At 32.7% G+C, this 11,200-nt stretch overlaps 1 protein-coding gene across 1 annotated transcript; it reads left to right on the forward strand.

The window, feature by feature from the left end:
* The first annotated feature begins 3,983 nt into the window (after positions 1–3,983).
* LOC127710278 (FAD-linked sulfhydryl oxidase ALR-like) lies at positions 3,984–8,337 on the forward strand. The gene is made up of 3 exons (XM_052216060.1): positions 3,984–4,120; positions 6,736–6,950; positions 7,663–8,337. Exons 1-3 carry the CDS (start codon positions 4,019–4,021, stop codon positions 7,823–7,825), a joined length of 480 nt encoding a protein of 159 aa, XP_052072020.1. The 5' UTR covers positions 3,984–4,018; the 3' UTR covers positions 7,826–8,337.
* Positions 8,338–11,200: the final 2,863 nt, after the last annotated feature.

The raw sequence follows: 11,200 nt of genomic DNA on the forward strand, positions 1-11,200 counted from the left end.
CTCAGTATACGTTCTGTCAAAAGATGGTATGTGCTTGTTTTGTAAACTGTGCGGTCTCTAAATAAAGCTTATTTATTTGATTTGATTGGTTGATTTATAGTAGTGCTTGATTGACAGTAGTGCTGCTTATCTTAGTTCTAAGTCGTGCATGCATATAATGTGTATTATTATGTTTATCTTATTTGACTTATAATTAATTCATCTTTGCCATCACAACGCAGGAAATAAATGGTTTGTGTCCTTTATGCTTTAATAACAGCGTTGTGTTTGCATTGTGTCTTACATGTATTTTTTCGGTAATAAAAAACGTAAAATTAGCATTATTAGAAACCTGGTAAAATGCATGGCATAAAAGATTAAAGATAGCATATGATCTGAAATAGGTTAAAAACTTACAAAATGTGTAGTAATAATCTGCACAAACTGTGCACTTACAGTCATTTCCATTCCCTGACGTTAAAAATACTTTTAAACTGACAGAAATTATCATTTTTTTTACAATCATTGGGTGGATCATTCCATAAAACAGAAGCTGTATATACAAAACAGTTATACACGTATAGATATATATTCTGTTTGGTATTAAATTAATAATTAAGATCCATTTTGTTACATCTTGTGATACGTTTATTTGGCAATGCCATGGCAGTCAGCAGGGTTTAAGAACGTCAGTTGTTCGACCTGTTATATATTAGTCAAATGTGTTTTGTAAAAATATACTTTTTCACTTTTTGGTCTTTTGGAAAATGTTGTTTGTGCTGTATTTAGACCCCTCTACCAAGAAATTTGTTTTGCATGCACACATATAAAAATTGCGGTTTTTATCCAACGCAATCATAGGTTTCAACGTTGTTTTCAATTTAGACTTGTTTATATTTTTTCGTTTGGGCTTGTATTATATTTTCCTTCGGGTTTATATGATCCGTTCATCCTATTTTGACTCCTCAAAATTCAAGAGTCTATCCTAAATTGAGGTAAATTGTATGGCTTTCCAAATACCCTTTTGATTCCTAACATCACTGAAGAGACATTAATTGTCGAAATCCGGATATGGTGTACAAAAACCTTTGCACCTTTTGTTTGCGGTATACCATCTTTTCCGCAAGTTTATTGTTTTCTGTTTAGTATTAAATTTATAATTAAGATCCATTTATTACATCGGTGATCCGTTTATTTGGCAATCGTCAATGGCAGTCACCAGGATTAAGAAAATTTGTTGTTCGACCTGTTACTCAAATGCGTTTTGTTAAAATATACTTTTTCACTTTTTTTGGTCATTTGGAAAATGTTGTTTGTGCTGCATTTAGACCCCTCTAAAGTAATGGACTTCTGATCATATGTATTGACATAGTCATCATATATAAATCATTGGACATAATATATTGTCAGTATATTATTCCCAGATAATCGTGAAGCCCTTTCTTGATTTTTTTCTAATTTAATGGTATTTATTCTGTTGAAAAAATGCCGCTCACAAATGACAAAAATTAAAATTAGATGAAATAAATGTGTGAAAAAATGTCAATTTATTAAATTTTGTAAGATGGCAACCAATGCGCTTTAAAACTGGCATTCAGTTGTTGAGAGGCTTTACGACAAATATGTTATTGGAATTTCAAAATATATCTATAAAATCTCCAATTAACATGATAGGAAATATAACAAATATATTAAATGTGGTGATTAAAATTCAGTTGATAATCAGTATCAATATATCAGTACATAAAAGTTTCACAATCTCATCACATGATATTTTAGCTGACTGCATATATTGAAAACAAGGCTTCTTCTCATATATCTTTATTCTCATAACCATTGCAGATACATAGGTACAGAGAGAGTGCAAAATATGTACATGAATATGCATCTATTTACAAAACATTTATATACAATACAGTGGTTTCAAAATAAATGATTTATTTCCAACTGCAATGGCCTGGAATTTATCAGGATTTACCTGTATATAATTAAATTAAAAACTATATATTAAAACATAACTTTCTTTTTCAAGTATACATAATACATTTTCAAAAATCATCAGCAGCATATGGCAGAGTATTACCGTCAGACTTGTTAAATAGGGTTCCATGTTCAATGAAATAAAATATGTCATTTATGAAATATCAAATAAATAAAAGGTCACATGATTGAGGCTTGGTGCTCCATGAAGTTTGATTTGTTGCCTATGACCTGTTAGATATGAGTTTGAAGTAATTTCACTGATTGTGAAGAGAGGCCATAGTCAGATAATTTACTTTTAAAAAAGAATGGCATGTGGTAGACAGTGTTAACAGCAACTTGAGCAAGATACAATATAGAAGTTTTAAAACCGTTAATGTTTGGTTGATGTTGATCTATTATTTTTACATGATTCAGATTAATGTATATAATATATTATTATATGACTATACATTTTCTCTTTCATAAAACATTATATTCACCGCGTCAAAAATCACGAGATTTGGAACAGCGTCCGTGTACCTAAATATGGATATTCCAATTAGGCAACGTCTATGACGTAGGTTTATGAAGTCATGTAAATTCCCGTTTTTTTTTTCTTTTTCTTCATGTTTTCGGTGAATTTTTTCTCTTCTTTTTGTTTTCGGTGTATTTTTTAGTAAACTTTATAGAATATTTCAACTTATGAAAATTAGCAACTGCAAAAGAAGATGATATATTTAGTGTAAAAACAGGGAGCAGTTTTAAAATTATCTTGAGCAAATAGTACACAGAGGCGGATTTAGGGGGGGCCCAGGGGGCCCGCCCCCCCCCCCCCCCCTTTTTGGGGAAAAATTTGGTTTATTATATAGGGAATCATCGAAGCATGACTGGAGCGGGCCCCCTCTTAGGCAGTCAGTGGGCCCCCACTTATGAAAATTTCTGGATCCGCCACTGGTACAAAATTGGAGAAGGATAACAAGTCATATAATAAAACAATTGTTGATTTTTGATTTCAGTTGATACAATGATTTATCAACCGCAGAGATATAACATTCACCCTCGGCCGTTGGTCTCGGTGAATATCATATCTCTGGTGTTGATAAATCATTGTATCAACCTCATCAAAAGTCAATAATAAACGTATTTACATTGTTGTTATTTAGCTATATTTTGCCTCCGAATGACCTTAGATCTACTCCGAATCACCTATTGACGTCAAGCAACAATCACTTTTTAATTGTGACGTCAAATGTTTTGAATTATGATGTCAAAGTTTACGGGAACCTGTGTGATTTTACGTAATGGCGGACAAATTTGCATACAAGTGTAAATACGTCTATTGTATAATATAAACTCAGTATATAATGATTTTCAAACTAAATTCTCTGAGGTGATAAACTGTCATGCACCCATGAAGTACAGATGTCCTCGAATAAACTAAGTACCATCTACGTTTAAATTGATAGGTTTTAATTAATTTTAATTAATTAACATGGTGACAGATGAGTTCGATCTAAAGCATATGATACTAGCCGACTATGCAAATGATGTATCTGTATCTGTATCTGTATGAGTAAGTTGAAGATGCCAATTCTGGCTTTTGCTCAACGGGAGAGAGACACTACCTATATGACGGTGTTGGAGAGCAGCCTTGAAGCTCTCAACTGTATCTGCGCATACGATACTGTCTTCCAGTTGGCGGTTCCAATGTAGTATGCTCTTGACAAAGAAAGAGTTCTTATATTGATCGGTGTTGTAAGGAACAGTATCTATTGCCTTCGTATTGTTCTTCACTGAATTTGTCACTATATTGGCACTTACAAAATTGTCAAATGTTTTAGGTTTGATGTGTGTCGCCAGAACCATAGGATATATCAATACACCGGAGTCTTTCCCGTACCAGGAAGAAGACAACGTATTCGAAAATAACAATAAACTGAAAGCGAAATCATTATACAAAGAAAGAATATTTTAAAGAGCAAATGTAAGGGATAGCATTGAAATACTTGCGTTCTATACGGGATCGAAGTTACTGATCATAAATTAGCTCTACCGTTGTAAATAAAGCGCACCCAACATGTCAGCCTCCAGTGGAATGTTTGTTGATCCAGACAAAAAACCTTGTCGAACATGTGTAGACGTTGAAACTTGGTTCAAGGGGACAGGAGGGACAGAAAAGGTTATACTTTTGTTGTATTTTTTTTAGGAAATACTCATGTTGGTCAATATACATGTTTTTGTAAAAATGTATGATTATATGATTGTCTGACGTAATGTCGGCATAATTTATTTCATCAGGTCGGACACAACCCTTCAGTAATCCCTTTTGGGATTCTGTGTCCGGAGCGATTTTCTGATTTTTTTTCGGAATTGGAAACAGTCATTTTTCAACAAAATTTATAAAAGACAGTACAAATAATTTTGCATAATACACCTAATCGCTATTTATTCCATTTCGGATAAGTTCTAAAATTACACAACTTTTTCATCCAGTTGACGCTATCTGGGACCCTGTTTAAACAATGCACCATGCATGATACTTTTTAATGAGACCTGTTTAAAACATCGTAAATACTTCAAACACAATATTTTTTTGACTTTAATTTGAGTTTGGAAAAAGTGGATCATAATCTATCAAAGTTTCCTATTGATCGCTTTCTAAATTTTTCCCTCCCTCAGCTCGTTACTGATGACCTTTGTTTGCGGCCTGTTGACCCAAACAGGAAGTTGTCTAAATGACTGTTTTTTCCGGATTGGACTAAATAGCGATAAGGTGTATCAACCACAGGTATGAGACAAAACTTTAAAAAAGACAAAATGAAAGGTCAGATCATGTGTTTTCATACGTCATATGAATTCGTACTATGCATGCTTTTTCAATGGAAATTGTGACGTCACAATGCATTATTTATAGCACGAAAAACCCATGAGACGAGGATACATTTATATTGTCTAAAATTAGCAACAATCATAATTGATCAATCTATCTAGGTGTGGATCAGTTTGAAAATAAACTGATGTAGTTACTAAATCAAATTATATCAATGCCTAAGAATGTAACTTTAACACACTAATGAGTGTTAGAAAAATAGTTGTTATATTTTATATGTTCACGCAATATTATATTTTGCTAAACAAATTAGCTTCATATATAGATATATATATATTGTTTTTAAATTTCATCTCACAACTGAGATCCTTGAACCTTTTATTTTTTAATTGTTTCAAGGATTTTAATCAGATAATCAGCAGCCATAATTATACCTATGTAGCCAAGTGAATTCCAATGGGTATTAGAAATCACAAGCATATATAAAAAAGATGTGGTATGATTGCCAATGAGACAACACATTCAGGCTAAGGATGGTTATTAAACTGGTTATCATGATTTTATATATTGCATTAATGCAATCTAATAAAGACCCTGCATTCAGGTATTTCACATCCAATCTTTTATGGTAAAATAATATTCTTTACCAAGCACAACAATGATCACCTTCTGCAGGAACGAAAAAAAAATGCCCATTAAAATTTAAAAAAGATTTTATCTTTCTGAAACACAAAATGCATTTAACTTTTATATATCTAGTGGATGCCAGGCCTTAAAACTTTTCCAACTGGACAGGTTAGTCTGTACTCAGAGTAGTTTTTGAGGTGTAAATGCAGCCATTTTGTCCATTTGTTATGATGAACCTTAAACAGACTTATACAGAAGGGATATAGTTATGATACTGTTGTCAGGTCATTGAAAATGGCATATTTTGGTATTAATATTGATTCACTCATAGGGTCTTTGCATCGGAAATAAACACATTTGTTCTAAAACCAGTTGTTGGCATGATACAGGTTATGTTCTTCTCATATGTTTTATGATGGTATGATACTAAACCCCTAATGGGAGGGATTGTGCTTGATTTTCATATGACAAAGACATAAGCTTTCAATCAGTTTAATTTAAGTCTGGAGCTGGCATGTCAGTAACTGCTAGTAGTCCTTTGTTAATTTATGTATCATTGTCATTTTGCTTAGTTTCTTTTGTTACCTATTCTGACATTGGACTCCGACTTCTTTTAAACTGAGTTTTACTGTGCGTATTGCTGTGTGTTTGTTTATTCTACAATGGCTAGAGATATAGGGGGAGGGTTGAGATCTCAAAAAACATGTTTAACCCTGCCGCATTTTTGCGCCTGTCCCAAGTAAGGAGCCTCTGGCCTTTGTTAGTCTTGTATGTTTTTTTTTATTTTAGTTCATTAGTACTGAAGATTTCAGTAACTTTGCATGATTAAATGATGCTAGTACCTTATGCATGTGCAATGTATTGTCAAAAACAGCTCATATTTATGTAATGAAAGCATTCTACTTTCCAATAAATGGCTAAAAGTTTACATTTCTAACAAATTTGTAAAAATGCTACATTTTGGGGCCAAAAAGGGGTCTTACTTGGCCTACTCCTTTGATGCAACAGTGAGTGTTGTTTTTCAGATTGTTATTACCTTTTATCACCAGCAGTGTTTCATATTGATTCACTCGACACCATCCACATTAGTGATTTTTAAATCATCACCTTGTGTGTAATGTATTGCTATAAGCATTAGAATGGTTTGAATACCTGATGATTGCTTATTACTGAATAATAATAAAAAAAAATGTAAAATTTAGAACCTTTCCAATTTACTTAAAAACATGAGGCCAGTTTTTGTTCATATATATTTTAAACATATAAGTTATGGTTGATCATCAAATAAGATTTAAATTTTCCATCTAGAATATATTGGATTATTTTATTTTACATAGGAAGGGGGTCCAAGAAGGAGAAGAAAACCTGTAACCAAGGAATGTCCATTATATGGAGATGAATTGGGAAGGAACACCTGGTCATTCCTGCATACTACAGCTGCTTTATACCCAGATAATCCAACAACAGAACAACAATCTGACATGAAACAATTCATACATCTCTTCTCTAAATTTTATCCCTGTGAATATTGTGCTGAAGATTTGAGAGATAAGTAAGTGCATATATATCCAATATGTTTTATAGTGATATTGTGATACACATGTTCATCTGTTTGTCCTTCACACTTTAAACTTCCATATGATAATTAAAGTAATGCTGCACCAAATCTTGAAATTTGAACACATTGTCATGTAGTTTAGAATACAGTGTCATTTTGTTGGTTTTACATAAACATGTACTGTTCAAGAGTTAATTCCCTTAGCTGCCTTAAAATTAGGATATTTGTTTGTTTCAATGTGACAATTGAGATACATGTATATCTTAACAAAATCTTTTTATATTTTTAACATAATGTCACAAGTTACAATGAAATAATGGTAAGGAGACAACTGTCCACTGAGAGTCAATACCCAATGACATGGAAGTAAAACAACAAAAGTTTACCTTACTGTATTTAACAATGAGCAAATTCAGCAAATTCTATCTGTACAGTAAGCTTTAAAAGGCCAAACAAAAGGCTATAGAAGTAAATAATATATAACAGTTCTCATCATTAGTCAATTAAATCACAAAACGGGTAACAAAAAGATGACTGAAGAACCAGTTTCAATATTTACAATAGTTGTACAGATTTCATGGGTATCCTATAAAGAAATAAGCAAACTTATGTACTTATTACTCAGTCAAATAGTAAAGGTGTAAATTAATTTTACTTTGAACTTGAAATAACAGATCTATGTTCTAATTAATAGTTTTACTTTCAGTTTGAAGACAAATACTCCAGATACCTCAAATCAACTCAATTTCTCCCAATGGTTGTGTAGGTTACATAATGATGTAAACAAAAAGTTAGGAAAGCCAATTTTCGATTGCAGTAAAGTAAATGAACGATGGAGAGATGGTTGGAAAGATGGAAGTTGTGATTGATGAAAGTCTAGTTTAGATTCCAAGCCATCTGTGATTCATTTACTGTTTTTATATATGTAGATTTTCTTATTAAATACAAATGAAGTTGATAACTGGCTTCATGAAATTGTTATACTGTAGAATGTAGATGCACTTATATACATGCACACCAATTTTCATGGGTGGAGGAAAAATTGTATTTTGGTGTATACAATGTTTTTGTGGTTTTGACAAATTCTACAAAATAGTAAATTTGTATTTTGTTTAACACTTATTTAAGTATGACAAGTATTTGAAATATGTTGTTTCTACAGTGCAGATTGATAACTTCACTGAAAATTTTATGAACTGTATATGTGCTATAATTCAGATCTGCGTGTATATAAGATATTTAGTTTATCCAGAGTTATTATAGAAATGGAAGGGAGAACATTTTGTCAAACCATCTCATCAGTTTCAACCCATTTGTATGGTTTATTTTCTTATTTTTCTTAATCGTAACACAGAAATATAGAAATTTTTGTTTACTTGTGCATATGGTATGATATGATTTTTGTCTAGCCTTGACTAAATAGAAAAATCTAGACCTAGAAATGCTTTTTCTGGGTTCGGCAGCGGCATCAACAATGTATGAGCTTGTGATTAAGTCAGTTTAAGACGAACCACTAGTGGTAAGCCAATGATATTTGGTATGCAGTTGTACATGTATTAGCAATTACACATCTCATTTCCATGGAGATTATTTGATCCCACCATCTCAGTCATGATTTATTGACTGAAACTTTTGCTCAGTTTACATGTTAAAGTTTGTGATTAGTTCAGTTTAAGGGGAACCACTAGTGGTTGGTCGAATGCTATTTGGTATGCAGTTGTATCAGCATTGCAACATCTCATTTCCATGGAAATATGTTGACCCTGTCCCTTCACAGATAGATTGCAATTGTCTATTGACTTTGAAACTTTTGCATAGTTTACATGATTTGGTATGCAACAAAATTATTTTCATTTACCTGTGTTTAAAGTTATTGCAAATGGATGGTATTTTTGTTCGAGCATATTGTTTTTCTTTTATTGTTTAACATTTCTTACCGATATTACATGTTACTTTTATTATTCTTCCCTTAGTTTATTTATTTTGTATTTACATTGTGTCATAGGTCAAATTTATTTGTTCAGTGTATGTTCAATGGTGTTAATATGTCCTTTGATTGAGTTAAGCTATTTCAGTTGATATTTTATAGTGTGTCTTTCTATGTTGTGATGTTACACTATTGTTTCCGAAAAAGGGTGAAGGTTTGGTACCATTAAAACGTTTAAACCCGTTGCATTTGTTTGCACCTGTCCTAAGTCAGGAATCTGATGTTCAGTAGTTGTCGTTTGTTGATGTGGTTCATAAGTGTTTCTCGTTTCTCGTTTTTTATATAGATTAGACCGTTGGTTTTCCCGTTTGAATGGTTTTACACAGTAATTTTTTGGGGCCCTTTATAGCTTACTGTTCGGTGTGAGCCAAGGCTCCGTGTTGAAGACCGTACTGTGACCTATAATGGTTTACTTTTATAAATTTTGACTTGGATGGAGAGTTGTCTCATTGGCACTCATACCACATCTTCTTATATCTAGTTGTATAAATATTGGACATCTCATTTCCATGGAGATTTTTTGGCCCTGCCCCTCAGTCATGGACTATTGACTGAAATTTTTGCATAGTTTACATCTTAAAGTTTGTGATTAGGTTAGCTGAGATGAACCACTAATGGTAAGTCAATGATATTTGGTATGTAGAAGTATTATCATTTGCATCTCTCATTTCCTTGGAGATTATATGGCCCCTGCTCCCTCACCATGGTTCATTGATTTTGAAACATTTGCATAGTAAACATGTTAAAGTATTACTATATTTTTAGTAACAACAGACAAAAGAACTATGTCAATTGGACCTGCTTCGATACGATAACTGCCCTTGAATTTTTACTAGATAATATTTTTGTTCGCTATGGAGATTCCTTATATCGTCAAGTTATCCGAATTCCAATGGGGACTAACTGTGCACCACTTGTTGCGGACCTGTTTCTGTATTGTAATGAGTTACAATTTATGAATAAAATCAGCAAAGACCCATCGAAACAGCATCTGATACAAAAGTTTAATAACACTTTTAGATATTTGGATGATATATTGGCTCTCAATAATGACGACTTCAGTATGTACACTAAAGAGATTTATCCTGCTGAACTGACTTTAAATAAAGCTAATACTAACAATGAACACTGCCCTTTCCTGGATCTTGATATCTATATCTTTAATGGGAAGCTTAATACCAAAATTTATGATAAAAGAGATGATTTTTCATTTCCCATTGTTAATTATCCATTTTTAGATGGTGACATTCCCTTGTCACCATCTTATGGTGTTTATATATCTCAACTTGTTCGATTCGCTCATGTATGTAACAATATATTTGGTTTTAATGAAAGAAACCTCTGTATTACTGAAAAATTATTACACCAGGGTTTTCAATATCACAAACTAGTCAAAACATTTACTAAATTTTATCATCGGTACAAGGACATAAATATAAATCAACATTCAGACATCTTATAGTTCAGGTATTTCACATCCAATCTTTTATGGTAATATTCAATACAAAGCACAAAAATGTCGACATTCACCTCAAAAGCTAACTAAACCTTTAAACAGACTTATTCAGAAGGGATATAGTTACGATACTGTTGTCGGGTCATTAAATATGACATAATTTGGTATTAATATTGATTCACTCAATACTTGGGGTCTTTGCATCGGAAATAAATAAATTTATTCTAAAACCAGTTGTTGGCATGATATGGGTTATGTTCTTCCCATATTTTTATGATGGTATGATACTAAACCCCTAACAGGAGGGATTGTGCTTGATTTACATATGATGAAGACATAATCTTTCAATCAGTTAAATTGAGGTCTGGAGCTGGCATGTCAGTAACTGCTAGTAGTCCTTTGTTAACTTATGTATCATTGTCATTTTGCTTAGTTTCTTTTGTTACCTATTCTGACATCGGACTCGGACTTCTTTTAAACTGAGTTTTATGTACGTATTGCTGTGTGTTTGTTTATTCTACATTGGCTAGAGATATAGGGGGAGGGTTGAGATCTCACAAAACATGTTTAACATCGCCACATTTTGTGCCTGTCCCAAGTCAGGAGCCTCTGGCCTTTGTTAGTCTTGTATGTTTTTTTCAATTTTAGTTCATTTATATGTTTTGGAGTTTAGTGTGACGTCCATTTTCATTGAACTGGTACACAGTTTTGTGTAGGGGCCAGCTGAAGCCCGCCTCCGGGTGCGGGATTTTCTCGCTTTGTTGAAGACCCATTGGTGGCCTTCAGCTGTTTTCTGCTTTT

The sequence above is a fragment of the Mytilus californianus genome, unplaced genomic scaffold, assembly GCF_021869535.1.
Source record: "Mytilus californianus isolate M0D057914Y unplaced genomic scaffold, xbMytCali1.0.p SCAF_7, whole genome shotgun sequence".
Classification (NCBI taxonomy): Eukaryota; Metazoa; Mollusca; class Bivalvia; order Mytilida; family Mytilidae; genus Mytilus; species Mytilus californianus.

Coding starts and splice junctions, on each gene's coding strand:
- LOC127710278 (XM_052216060.1), top strand. CDS start 4,019: ATGTCAGCCTCCAGTGGAATGTTTGTTGATCCAGACAAAAAACCTTGT. Junction 4,121..6,735: donor GGACAGGAGGGACAGAAAAG/GTTATACTTTTG, acceptor TATTTTACATAG/GAAGGGGGTCCAAGAAGGAG. Junction 6,951..7,662: donor GCTGAAGATTTGAGAGATAA/GTAAGTGCATAT, acceptor TTTTACTTTCAG/TTTGAAGACAAATACTCCAG.